We start from the raw sequence: 14543 nt of genomic DNA, 5'->3' as shown, positions 1-14543 counted from the left end.
TTTTAAAATAAAATATTTGTTTATTGGAAAGTCAGACTAAGAGAGAGCGAGAAGGAGAGACACTGAAAGAAAGAGAAACTTCCATCCGCTGGCTCACTCCCCAAATGGTCCCAATGACCGACCAGGGCAGGGCCAACCAGGATTCAGGAGCTTCTTCCAGGTCTCCTACAGAGATGCAGGGGCCCAAGAATCTGGGGCATCTTCTGCTGCTTTCCCAGGCACATTAGCGGGGAGATGAATCAGAAGTGGAGTAGCCGGGACTCAAACTGGCGCCCATATGGGAAGCCAACACTACAGGCCATGACTTAAACCACTGTGCATAATGTCAGACCCCAATGGATTAACTTTTAATCTTCACCATAGTACAATGAGGTGGACGTTATTATTAGTATCCGCATTTTATGATTAGGAAACTCAAGTATGGAGATGATCAGTAACAGCTGAGTTAATAAATAACTATTAAGTAGAAGAGTTTGAATCCAAACTCGGGCAACTTGATTCCAGAACCCATAAAGTTAAACAGTATTTACAGCAAATTCCCAACATACAGTTGTGAACATACAAATTATATACTCTGTCTCCTAACTCTGATCACATTAGAGGTTATTACAATGTCTTTAAAAGCAGAAGTGCTGATGTTAAAGCAGATTTTCATCCTAAAGATAATCACTTAAGTTACCTGGAGTCGAAGGTCAGACATCTGTCTTAACAGATCCTCAAAGAGCTCTCTATCATCTTCCGGTAGCTCAGAGGACAAGACGACCCCTACAAAGCATCCTGCTGCTTGCAGCATTGTATCAGGAAACATGTAAGCTCCCACAGTGCATTTCAGAACTGGAGATCTATCAGGAACTAGAGGATACAACCAGTCACAAACCTGAAAGGATTGGCCAGAACAACAACAAAAAATGAATGAAATTAGATTTTCACCTTGGTTTTAATGAAACTGTTTTATTAGAAAGTAAACATTTATAAGTTTGAAATGAAAACATTTGTTGATAAAATCATTCAATTAAAAAAACCGCTAAAAATGTCACTGTTTTACCAATTATATAGTCTCAACATTGACGGCATTAAACAGTCAAGTGTTAACTGATAATTCTAGCTTTAAATAAATAACAAAGTAAGTCAAGGTTTTAAAAAAATTATTCAAATTAGACATCACTCTGTGGTAAACTCAAACTTTTCCCCCAATACTATATATGTATGAGGGTCTTCAAAAAGTGAACAGAAAATGTGCATTATGAAAAAGTCACAATTCTGAATTTTTTCATCAAAATAAGATATATTTTTATTTATTTTTTTAAGATTTATTTATTTTATTTGAAAGTCAGAGTTTTATACACACACACACACACAGAATCTTCCATCTGCTGGTTCACTCCCCAACTGGCCACAATGGCTGGAGCTGTGCCAATCCAAAGTCAGGAGCCAGGAGCTTCCTCCGAATATCTCACACGGGTTCAGGGGCCCAAGGATTGGGCCATCTTCTACTGCTTTCCCAGGCCATAACAGAGAGCTGGATTGGAAGTAGAGCAGCTGGGTCTCAAACCAGCGCCCATATGGGATGCTGGCACCGCAGGTGGCAGCTTTACCTGCTACACCACAGTGCCGGCCCCAAGATATCTTTTTGAAGTACTCTCATATTCACTGATTGAATTCCCACAGCAATCCTATGAAATTAGTTAATATTGTCATTTTATGTACCAAAAAATTGAGGCACAGATAAGGCCACTAGCTTGTGCAGTCAGCAGCTAAAAAATGGAGCCAGCACTGGACCACATGCAGTGTGGACCAGATCAACAATTATTTTAATTAGAAACCCAGCACTCAAAGTACAGAATGATTTTTGCTTGTCTCAAGAGAACTTGACATTACAGAGTTAAAGTATGTTTTGGATTCACTATCGTGAAGTTAAAGCAAAATAACACACTTTTGCAATGTCATCTGAGGAAGTCAGCTTTTCATTACATGCAGACTTAAGCTCATATCCTGGCTATCTAAATTAAGAACAGACTAAGTTTAAATCAGAAATTCAGCAACTCAAATGAATTACTAAAATGTAACATTGATAATATCCACTACATTGCCTAACTATTAAGGAACTTGGGAGACTGATTAATCCATTATCAAAACTCCATGCAATGAACACAATCAAAGTGTATGAGAGATTTCATCCAGATGAAAAATTCTGATAAACTGTCATCACCTCAGATCAAAAAAATATAAATGTGAAGGATCAGAAACAAGCCTAGCCTCTGCCTACTATGCCAGTAGCGATTGCCACTCAGTTGTGACAAGCAAAAATGTCTTCAGACATTGTCAGATGTTTCCTGGAGTAAGTAAAAATTGTCCCTGGATGAGAACCTCAGATCCTAGCTGGCTCTTGATGACATCTGTGGTATTAATAGTTATACACCAACATGAATTACACAATTTCCTCTTGAAATTAAGATTATTAGATGTCTTCTTCAGATAAAGAATTAAAAATTTAAGGATGGACTCTGACTTTCCGCAGGTCCTATCCTCACAGATTTAACACCAACACAAAACTTTACAATTTAAAAAACAGAAAATACTACAAACACAAACATAGATGTACAAGGCTCATAAAATACATTTTTTTTTTTTTTTGACAGGCAGAGAGGACAGCGAGAGACAGACAGACAGAAAGGTCTTCCTTTTGCCCTTGGTTCACCCTCCAATGGCCGCTATGGCCGGCGCATCGCACTGATCCAAAGCCAGGAGCCAGGTGCTTCTCCTGGTCTCCCACGCGGGTGCAGGGCCCAAGCACTTGGGCCATCCTCCACTGCACTCCCGGGCCACAGCAGAGAGCTGGCCTGCAAGAGGGGCAACCGGGACAGAATCCGGCGCCCCGACCGGGACTAGAACCTGGGGTGCCGGCGCCGCTAGGCAGAGGATTAGCCTAGTGAGCTGCGGCACCAGCCCTATAAAATGCATTTTAAAAGGAAGTAGAGGCCGGCCCTATAAAATACATTTTAAAAGGAATTAGAGGCCGGCCCTATAAAATACATTTTAAAAGGAAGTAGAGGCTGGCGCCGCGGCTCACTAGGCTAATCCTCCGCTTAGCGGTGCCGGCGCCCCGGTTTCTAGTCCTGCTCGGGGCGCCGGATTCTGTCCCGGTTGCCCCTCTTCCACGCCAGCTCTCTGCTGTGGCCCAGGAGTGCAGTGGAGTATGGCCCAAGTCCTTGGGCCCTGCACCCGCATGGGAGACCAGGAGAAGCACCTGGCTCCTGGCTTTCGGCACCGGCCATAGCGGGCCATTTGGGGGGGTGAACCAACGGAAAAAGGAAGACCTTTCTCTGTCTGTCTCTGTCTCTCACTGTCTAACTCTGCCTGAAAAAAAAAAAAAAAAAAAAAAAAAAAAGGAAGTAGAAATTACCCTGGACAAAATATTAATAAATTGCTGTATTCTACAGATTTCAAATTATGTTTACATTTTCCTTTGGCTTACCTGAAGAAACCCAGGAGGACGGTTCAGAACTGTATCAAGAGAATTATCCAAGAACCTCACGATTCGAAGGTACCCAGGATACGAAGGTGCACTAACCTCTCCTGCAGGGTTTACAAAAAAAATCTGCACTCCATTTGGTATCAAAATCAACTCATCTGCATCTAGCCCTAAGGACTCAAGAGGAGGTGGCTGAGAATGATTCCTGTAGAAGTCTTCTCCAACTGATGAAAACTCCCCGGAATCTGTCCCATAGGACACCGTGTAGTGGCCCTCAGCAGCCTGCGGAGTGTAAGCAGGAGGAGCTTCTGCTGGACAACTCTGAGATGGTAAGGATGAAGCAGCAGGCAGAGCAAGGGACCCTGCTCCTGCAGCCGAAGCGCTTCCATTTACTTCAGCTTGCTGAGACGCACTAATGGGCTGAGGCTCTGGTGACTTCTCACACAGGTCTTTAGGCGGAAATTCTGGATATAACTTGGGCACTTCCTGAAGATCATTCCGAAGAGAAGTGGCAAGACCTTTCTCTAGAATTTCCAACCTGGTGCGTACATTCTGTAGTGTCTCTCTCATTTTCTGCTGCATCTGTCTGGCAGATTCCCACCCAGGGCCTGTGTGTTCAGCAGCTGACGATGAAATGCTGATTCCTCGGAGCAGGTGTCCTATTCCTTGCTTATAGTAATTCTTTGCTTCTTCCTTCTGACCTGACTCATCTGTACTCAGTCCTTTATTTACAAATAAAAAGGCCTTCCTGTATGCTTCCCTGATAATCTCAATTTCAGCAGGCTCTCCATTTTGTGGTTCTTGTTCCATTTCTGCAAAACAGGAAATATTATCATTAATGATTTTGGTTAGCTATCTGTTTACTTATCCATTACCCATCTCTCCTACCCAAATATATTTCAAGAGAACAGGAGCTTTGCTTATCTCCGTCTTGTTCACTATTGCATTCCTTAAGCCTACCACCAGGTCAGACATAAAGAAAGCTATGAATATGTATTTATTGAATAGCTAAGTAAGTGCTTTTGGTTTTGAACAAGCTAACTTAAAAACAAAATAAATCTATTAAATACTCTTCTTACTCTAGTTTCTCAAAATCATGTACAATTAGGGTTAGAACAAAAGACTCATTCTAATATTTATTATCATATAAATCCAGATTATAGACAGCTACTAAGAGTTGAACCACACACTGGGGAAGACAGAAATGGCAGAAAATCCGGATGAAACTTTAACATTACCTTACTTCCATTTAAAGGTGGCAGGTTACCCACACACACTTAGTTTGGTCCCCTCACCTAACCCCCTTAAAATGACTTTAAAATGATTAAAAAGGCGTAAGTAAAGACATGAATGGGAACTTCACAAAACAGTATTTAAATAGCAAGTGAAAAGGCACTCAACACAACTATTCTCTAGGAAGAAGAAACTGATATCCGTAACAATACCAACACTTACTGGATAGTTAAACACTGATTAGTGATAGAGATGACAACTGGAACTCTCATACATTGCTGGTGGAGGCTAAAATTGGTATAGCCACATTGGAAAACTGGCAATTTCTACTAAAGTTAAACCATATATCTATTCTATTGCCTAGCACTTCTACTTGCAGGATATAGAGCCAAGAGAAATGGATACACATGCATGCCAAAGACATGTACAGTAGATCCTCCCTACCCACAATTTCCTTTCAAATGGATTCAGTTATCCCTGATCAGAAATTATGTAGAAAATTCTAGAAAAACAATTCTCAAGTTTTCAATTTTGATCTTAGTGTGATGAAATCTTGTGAATCATCCCTTTGTCCAGTGCTTCCATGTTGTATCACTATATGCCCATTAGTTCTATAGAGCTGTCTCAGTAACCAGATTGAGAATCACAGTATAACAATGCTTATGTCAAGTAATACTTGAAAATACATTCTGATTGATGGCAGCTTGTTGTACCGGACAACACTGAATCTATATGAAGACTTCAGCAAGGGGTCCCCTAAAACAAATGTCACTGACCCACTTACTACAAGTAAGAGATGTTATACAGATCCAGGAATATGTTTGAACTGAAAACGTGTAAAAATAAATGGAGAGGCTGTGTCTGACAGTTAAGAAGTTGATGCCACATTTCCAGTGCAGTTAAAGTTGATGAAGTGAGAAAGGATGCCATCCAAATAATGTCTTCAATTGTGAAACCAGGCTCTTCTGAAAGTAGCAGCCCAACGGAACCTACATTCATAAAAGTGCAAAGGAGGTAACAGGGAAAACCATGAAAGGACAAAAACTTTTAAATACACTGTTCCAAAAGGTTTTGGCAGAAAAAAAAAAAAAATCCTTCAACTATCAAGGTTCTCCAAACATTGACATCATCTACTCATGACATTTAACTATGGACATTGTCATGGCTTGGTGACCCAGGATCACCAGAAACAGACTGTATTAGTCAGCTTCTTGTTTATACAATGAAAATACCCGAGGTAATTAAATTCATTGAGAAAATGCTTATTTAGGTTCAAGTTCAAGATCATGTGGCCCCATTGGTTTGGTAAAGGTGGTGGATGGCAATCGCGGAGCATTTGTAGAGGAATCACATGGTAAGCCAACTGGAGAGACCAGCAAAACTGAGTTTTGCTTTTATAATCAACCCTTTCCCAAGAACCACTTTCTCAGGGCATGTCTCGAATGATCTGAGGACCTGACATTAGGCACACCCTTAAATGTAATAAATGGATTTTCTACCTACTTTGTGTCATTAACTTAAACTTTAGGGTTTAAAGTTCTGCATGAGTTTGAGACCCAAATCATGTTTAAACCATAGCACAGATGATATTCCATTCTGACACAGTCAGAAAATCAACAGTAGCCTAACACTACATTACAATGCTTACATTATTCATCTCATCCCACAGGCATTATATCATACATCATCCAAAACAAAGGGGGAAAGGGTGAATACAGTAAACTATGTTGAGAGATATCACATTCACATCACTTTATCACATTATACTCATTTTTATAATTGTTCTATTTTAGTATTAGTTATTGATAATCTCTTAGTGTGCCTACTTGTAAGTTAAACTTTACTACAGGTGTATATACATACAGGAAAAACACAGGATATTCACATACATGGTTCAGTACTATCCAGTTTCAGGTATGCACTGTTGGTCTTGGAATGGATGGCGGGTGTGTGTGTGTGTGTGTGTGTGTGTGGATCACCTTATGGCAATACTGCCAGCAGCTATATTCACAAAAGCTAAAAGTTGGAAACTATCTAAATACCCAGTTAGAGGAGACTGGATAAATAAGTGGTACATTCACAGAATGCAGTAATACACAGAAAATTTTTTTAATATCAAAAAACTCTAATGCTTGGCCGGCGCCGTGGCTCACTAAGCTAATCCTCCACCTGTGGCGCCGGCACCCCAGGTTCTAGTCCCAGTTGGGGCGCTGTTTCTGTCCTCTTCCAGTCCAGCTCTCTGCTGTGGCCCAGGAGTGCAGTGGAGGATGGCCCAAGTGCTTGGGCCCTGCACCCGCATGGGAGACCAGGAGGAAGCACCTGGCTCCTGGCTTTGGATTGGCGCAGTGCGCTGGCTGTAGCAGCCATTTGGGGGGGGTGAACCAACGGAAGGAAGACCTTTCTCTGTCTCTCTCTGTAACTCTGCCTGTCAAAAAAACTTCTAATGCTAACAATACCAAAGAATCTCACCAATTCTTTGAACAAAAAAAAAGGAGACACAAAAGCCTTCATTGTGAAACTACATACTGTATGATTCTATTTAAATGAATTACAGAACAGGCAAAACTAGTCTATGATGATAGAAATCAAAATAGTGCCTACAGGTGGAGGATACAGATTTTAAAAGGGACAGTACAAAAATGTTCTCTTTTTCTGGGTGATTACATGGGTGTTTACAGTCATGCTTCCCACTTTGGTCAGTAATGGGCCATGTATACAACAGTGGTCCCTTAAGATTGTAAGTGGAATTCAAAAACTACTATTGCCTAGATTCACTGTAGCTCAACACATTACTCATGTGTTTTTGGTGATGCTCCTTACTAAGCAAACCTACTCCATTACTGATCATATAAAAGAAAAGCACACATTTAAGGGGCTTCAAACAGTGTGCAGAAACAAGGTAGAGATAGTGCACATTTTCATGAACATATATTCTCATGAACTTTTTGAAGTATGGAGACCAATGACTGCATTAGTGGCTCTGTAAGAGGCGGAATAGGGCCCAAGTTAGCAAGCTTGTCCGTCTCACTGTTATGCTCTCTGCCACCTGGAATCTGCAGAGAATCCCTACCTCCCTACCGGCAAGAGGCTCTCTCCAGATGTGGCTCTTCAACCTTAGAATTCTCAGGTTTCAGGTCATAACAAAAGAAACTTCTTTATAAATTACTCAGTCTGTAGTATGCATTTATAGTAAATAGAAACTGTCTAAGTCACGAGGGGACTCCTGAGACAGCCAAATTTGTTAACTGACCTGCTCTCATGATGACTAACTCATTCCCTCACTAACCCATTAATCTAATCATGGATTAATTACTCTTCAGGACAAAGCCCCATGACACAGTCACCTCTCAAAAGTCCCCACTTCCAAATACCATTAACATAGTATGACTCTGGGGATTCAGTTTCCAACACAAATTCTGGATGCAAAGACTGAAGCACAGCAAGCGTAGTATTTGCACTTTATGTTATCCCTCAACAAAACAGATGAATAATAAGGCCATCAGTTTAAGTACAAAGAGGGAGGACAAAGAGTCAACAGTGCCTGGTACCATAAAAAGGAGGCAGGGGAGCTTGGCAACTCCTAAAACAGACTTGAGAGAGCAGAAGCTTAAACTATCAGTGAGGAAATCGGAGATGCAGCACCATTTACATCAGTATCAAGGAACCTCTAAATGGCACAGAAATGGATGGAATCCAACCTCTGTCTGGAAAGGGAATAGCTGAAAAACAGAGAACTGAAACCTCTTACAAAGCAGCACCCTCAGATCTCTCCTTCCCGAGCACCTAGGACACTATTTCACTACAGCCAGGAAGGAAGACAGGAAGCTTTAAACCAGAAAGGTGTAAAATGAAGTGTCTCTGGCTGGGAGGCTATCAGACATAATTAAAGGTAAATACCAAAAGCAAGGTGATTCACTGAAATAGTACATAGCAAATATTACACTCTCAACTTCCTTCCCCAACTTTGTTCTTAGGAGCTATGGCAGTCCTAGACCTCTCCACCAGAAAGGAGGCTGGAAATGTCTTGTCTGGGGTATGTCAAGAAAAAGATCCAGACAGTGACAATGAGCATTCCCCAAGAAAAACTGTCAAGGTAACTCCCCAGTAAAAAACCACAGCTGATAACTTCTACATCAGCGTCTTGAATCAGCTTTCCAGTGCCCCAATCATTCAAACACAGTAGTCCTCCCTTATTACTTTTGCTTTCTGTGGTTTTAGTTATCCAAGGTCAACCACAGTCAGAAAACATACTGTGGTTGTTTTGACTCTTTCAAGAGACCATATTCAAATAACTTTTATTACAGTATGTTGTTATAATGTTTTATTAGTAAAATTATTGTCAATCTACAACTGTGCCTAACTTGTAAATTAACCTTATCACAGGTTAAGTGTGTATAGAAGAATATAATAAATATAAAATTCAATAATATCTATGGTTTCAGGGACACACAGGTGATCTTGAGACATCTCTCCTTAGGACAAGCAGTAACTGTGTGTGTATGCACACACATGCACACGCAGCCGGCCAAGAATCACAAAATTTGAGGAAAGTATTACAGATAAAACAGTATTTCATTATTCTTATCTAGTACTAAAGAATAATGCAGTTTTGTTGAAATTGACAATGTATAGGAAAACTTTTTAAAAACCCTATCATTTATATAAACATGAAGAGAAAGACTGCATTCATAAGATAAAAATAGAACATGCATACCCCCAAAAATGGACATTTAAAAAAATGAATGGAACTTTTAAAAACTAAATATAAAATATCTGGAAAGAAAAATTCAATACAGGGGTGAAAACATAAGGTTATGTAATTATTTTTAAAAAGCTCAGAAAGCAGAGCAAATATAGAGATGATGAATAGGAAAGAGAGGTTGGTGCTGTGGCACAGAAGGTTCAAGTCCCAGCTGTTCCACTTCTGATCCCCCTCTGGTAACACACCTAGGAAAGCAGTCAAAGATGGCCCAAGTGCTTGGGCCCCTGCACCCACATGAGAGACCCAGAGGAAGCTCCTGGCTCCTGGCTTTGCTGTGGCCATTTGGGGAGTGACTAAGTGGATGGAAGATCTTTCCCTTTCTTTCAAATAAATAATTATTTAATTAAAAAAAAGAATACAAAAGAGCATGTAAGAAAATCAGGACCTAAGGTTCTGAACTATAAAACTTCCAGATATAAAAAGAATGAAAGACCTTAAGAAATAATTCACAGAATTTCTCATTAACTGGAAAACATGAATTTCCATTAAAGATAAATGGATAAAAAATAATAAAAAAAACTCATGCCAAGTAACAGGCCATGAAGTCAGAACACTAGGCTCCAAAGGACCATCTTAAATGGCTTATACAAAAAGTGAGAATTATAAGCGGTAAGAAATTTCTACATAGCAACTAAAATTTCAAATAGCACAATTAATTCATAATTCTGAGTGAAAACAAAAAACTTCCAAACTCAATCAAATGACTGCTCAGGTATTGTATCCTCTATTTCCTGGACACCATGTTTGGTGAAAGAAATCTCAAGGCTGATGATAGAGTTCTGAAGATGGCAAATATGTAACTTGTCCAGAGTAGAAATAAAACTCCAGAATAGATTTCTCCCAGAAACTAAAATTGATAAAATACCCAATATATTTCCTTGTTTTGAGATGATATACACAACTGTGGGAGGATTCAGGGTTTAATTTGTGACAAATGCATGGGAAATTAAGACTATTAGTTACTAACTCTAGGAAAAACAAGATGTGGAGGCAGAAATAAAAAGGAAACCCAGTAGACAGTATATTTCAGTTTTGATTACTTACTGTCTTATTAATAAAATTATGATACCATATTGAAAAGATGGGAAGACCAATGAATAAAGTTTTGTGTGCATGTGGTAAAGAAAGAGCAAGTTAGAACTTCATCTCATGTGGTAAAGAAAGAGCAAGTTAGAACTTCATCTTTCCTACTAGGATGTTAGTGGAAAATGCCTAAAACAAAATAAAAAGTAGCAATAAAAGCATAATGTTTATAAAGTCCAAAAGAATTCGATAAGGAAATTGATACAAGCTGTCTTAGGAGATAGGGGAGGGTTTGGAATAGTTGAATTTCTGATTTTCACTACAAAATTTGTAAAAATATTTAGTTCTTTAAACTATGTGGATGATATAAGCATTTTAATTCCATGCTTTCCAACAGAATTATAATGCAAGCCACATATGTACTTACACATTTTCTAATAACCACACTAAAAGTCAAAGAGAAACAGGTAAAATTAATTCCAATGATATTCAAAAACATCCAAAATATTTTCACATGTCATCAATAAAAACAGTACTGATGAGACAGTAATCAAGATCATATATGTCCTGTTTAAAAAAAGTATACCTCAATGCCAACCAGCTCCATTACAAGTTCTCAATACCCACATGTGTCTAGTGGCTACCTATACTGGACACCGCAATTTCAGAGATTCTTTTCCTATGTTTTCATTGGAACTTACCATGACAGGAACATTTAAGGGACAAAAGACTTTCAGTAGCAACCTAAAGTATGAAGGCATTGCAGAAACTGTTATCCAGTGTTGGTGATAAAAAGCTATGCTTCCTAACCTTAAAAATAAGCTACTAATCACTCTTATCATACAGCAACTTCATGGTAATCACCAGAATATATTCAGTACATGGTTGAGAAAATACCTGATACAAATGATCGTTTACAGACTCTCCTTACTTGCCTTACGTGAATTCTATCAAAGCTGACATTCCCCTTCCCTGGAACTTTGTCCTGTTGTGTCATTAGAACCCCTTCTCTATTCCACAGATCCCAATTCCCTCTTCCCTCAGAAAAGGAATTCTATACTCCATGGACGGCCTTGTGGCACAGCAGGTTAGTCACTAGGGACGCCAGCATCCAGTATCAGAGTGCTGGCTGGAGTGTCAGCTACTCTGCTTCTGATCCAGCTTCCTGCTAATGCTCCTGGGAAAGCAGCGGAAGACAGCTCAAGTATTTGGGACTCTGCCACCCACATAGGAGACCTGAATGGAGTTCCAGACTCCTGCCTTTGAAGATATCAATCTCTCTCTGCCTTTCAAGTAGGTAAATAAGTCTTTAAAAAAAAAAAAAAAAAAAAGGAATTCTAAGCTCCACCTTCAGAGCTCTTAAGACATTAAGCAACACATTCAAGGCTTATCACATTCCTTAACATAGGTAAGTGCTGATTAAGTATCTGTAAGATTTTAAAAATTATTAAATGACTTTACATATTTAATTTTCAAAGCTGGAAAAAAGTTTGAAATGTCAACCTGAAGTATTAAAAAGTATCTACAGCAGTATAATAGTTAAATCTAAATCAGAATCAAAACCAGATACCAATGATGACCTTAAGTTATGATTTTTAAATGTTCTAATAAAAACACATTTCAAACATAAATATGAGGTTTAAAAAGTTTATGGAAAATTAAATTACAACCTTATTTGATGTAAAATTTTTGAAAGCCATGTAGGTTTTTCATAACACGTATTCTCCACGAACTTTTTGGAGCCACTCATATTTCTGTGTATATGCTTTTTAAAAAGCTCAACAAAAAAGGTAAAATTGCAAATCAAAATATTTGGCATGTTAGTTCAAATCTCATAAACACTGGAAGTGGTAAATAATCATGCTTAATGGTGAACATAAGCAGTCTCCTATAATACAGCATTTATCTCTCTAAAGCTAGCAACAAGAGTTGCTCTAATGTCCACCTATCTGGACCTTTACCAAAAAAGGGGCTTTTTATTTCTTAATTGACAAGTTTTATTTACAGTATACAGAGCGATCTTGATTTTAATATAATATGAAATAAAGCTAACCTATACATCAAGTCAAATATTTGATATTTTTTGAAATGAGAACAGATTTGAGATTTACTCTCATCAGTACTGAAACGTGCAGTATTCAACTGTTAGCTACATTCACCACGCTGTGCAATGTATCTCAGAAAGAAAAATCAAACTTAATCCTCCTACTGAGGTGGGGAGAATGAGGGATGGGTAATCAGGGGGCTTCTTCTAAAACCTGGATGCAACTTCTAAGTCCCACTCCATTTTGACCTGTTAGGGAAACTATGCGCCACAGATGAGAAGTAAACCACATACCAGGTAACACAAGGGCTTCTGTTTCGAACAGGTCATCCCGGTACAAAGCCTCCAAATTAAGAGCATTATTGTAGAGGAGCAAGAATCAGGATTCAGAAAATCTGTTTATAATTGGGCCTTCTGATTTGCAAATATATTGCAAGTCAGTATTTGGAGGCAACAAGGCTCTAGAACGCAAACTGACTGACTACAACACAACAAAGCACACCTCGGGGACCTACCAGAGACCACCAGAGAAATCTGTAGCAATCTGAGCGCGGAAACTGGGCCGAGCCTGCAGCAAACGCAATAATGCCGTGTCACGAAGCAATGCGCGTTCCCACAGAAACTTTCTGCGCACGCAGAACCAGGACCGACGGCCCCTGAGCTGTGCCCCCTAGTCGACAGGAACACACGTATTCCACAGCGAAAAGCGCACGCTTGTCCCGTCCCCAAATAACTGCGGCAGGCTGGGGACTTTTTGCAAAGAGCCTTAGGCGCTGGGGGGAGGGTGAACAATCACAAACATTTCCAAAGCCAAAACAAACAGCGGGGAGTGGCGAGCAGGGATGCTCCTGCAGGGGCGGGGGCCCTTTCCACGCAGAAAGCAAACTGGGGCGCAAGAGGGGTGGGGGGGTGCCTCTTGTACGACACGGGGAGTAACAGGAACAACTTCTCAAACTATCCGTTCTCGGAATTGCTCCCCTTCCCTAAAAGACACCCGGGTGAGCGGCCCGGCCTCCTAGTCCGGCCCTCCCCGTCCCACACCGAGTCCACCGGGCCCAGGGCACCCACGCCCGCCCGCCCGCCCCGGGGGCCGCGCAGGGGCGAGCCACTCCCCGCCCCACCTGTGCCTTCCGGACCGCAGCGCCGCCCCGCGTGTCCCCCGCCCGGCCGCCGCTGCCCAGCACCCGCTCCCTCGGCCGAGCCGCCGCGGCGCCGCGCTCCGCCCCGCCACAGTCCCGAGGTTCCCAGCGCCCTGCCCTCCCGCGCGCGCGCCCGCCGCGGGCTCACAAAGCGTTCCAGGCCGCGCGCCCCCGGCGGCGCCACGTCACGCGCGCGCGCCAGCCCCCGCAACCGCGCGGCAGGGCTGTCGCAGGCTTGCCGCTCACGGGACGCCGGCGCGGGCGGCTTCCCCGCGGACGTGTGACCAGCCCGCCCCGACGAGGTTCAGTCCACGCTGACCTTCTAACTGCCGCGTGGGAAGACGACAGTCAGCTTCAACCCCAGGAGTCGCCGTGAAACTCTGCCAGGAGGGGAAAGGAGCGAGCGCCGGAGGCCTCGAGCACCTCGCGGAGTCAGCGGCTCGGCCGGGACCCCAACCGGGGCTTCCAGCGGCTGAGGAGCCCGCCCCCGCCCCGCGCCTGCGCACTCTCTCTCCCCCGCCACTCCGCGGCCTCGGGAGAGACTGGGACAGGGTGGTAGGCGGCGAGGGCCTGCGGCAGCTGGAAGCACAGCTAGACACTTCGCACCTGGGAGAACAATGGCTGATTCTCCCCTTGGAACCTTGTCCTTGTGACCGCTCTGAGTCTCCCAAAGGCTGCCCACAGCAGCAAGGCTCAAAGAGTTTGCTTGTTTGCGCTGAACATCTGTATCCGTACCGTAAGAAGTTAACTTCTGACTCCAAAGGATAAAGGAGCAGTCTTGCCCACACCGTTTAGGAGTATGGCATGCTAAACGGGAAAAAACATCCTGTCTGCTTTTCCTCAGAAGTTCTTTAAAAGTGGTACAAGGCT

General features: G+C 41.8%; 1 protein-coding gene across 4 annotated transcripts in view; it reads right to left on the bottom strand.

Annotated features, from left to right (window-relative positions):
- SPART (spartin) overlaps positions 1 to 14151 on the bottom strand; it is a 31197-nt gene extending 17046 nt beyond the window's left edge. The window contains exons 1-3 of one of the 4 annotated variants that reach the window (XM_062194367.1): positions 13993 to 14151; positions 3476 to 4284; positions 680 to 877 (exon numbers count right to left, since the gene is read on the bottom strand). In XM_062194367.1, coding sequence (XP_062050351.1) covers positions 680 to 877; positions 3476 to 4282 — 1005 coding nt within the window. In that variant the 5' untranslated portion in view covers positions 4283 to 4284; positions 13993 to 14151. Of the gene's footprint in view, positions 1 to 679; positions 878 to 3475; positions 4285 to 12828; positions 12900 to 13049; positions 13418 to 13655; positions 13735 to 13992 lie in introns of those variants that run through there. The other 3 variants (XM_062194368.1, XM_062194369.1, XM_062194370.1) reach the window with 3 other exon arrangements.
- Between the last annotated feature and the right edge of the window lie 392 nt (positions 14152 to 14543).

This window comes from Lepus europaeus, chromosome 6 (genome assembly GCF_033115175.1).
Source record: "Lepus europaeus isolate LE1 chromosome 6, mLepTim1.pri, whole genome shotgun sequence".
Taxonomy (NCBI): domain Eukaryota; kingdom Metazoa; phylum Chordata; class Mammalia; order Lagomorpha; family Leporidae; genus Lepus; species Lepus europaeus.
The sequence above is the reverse complement of the archived record's forward strand: the minus strand, read 5'-3'. Positions and strand labels throughout refer to the sequence as shown.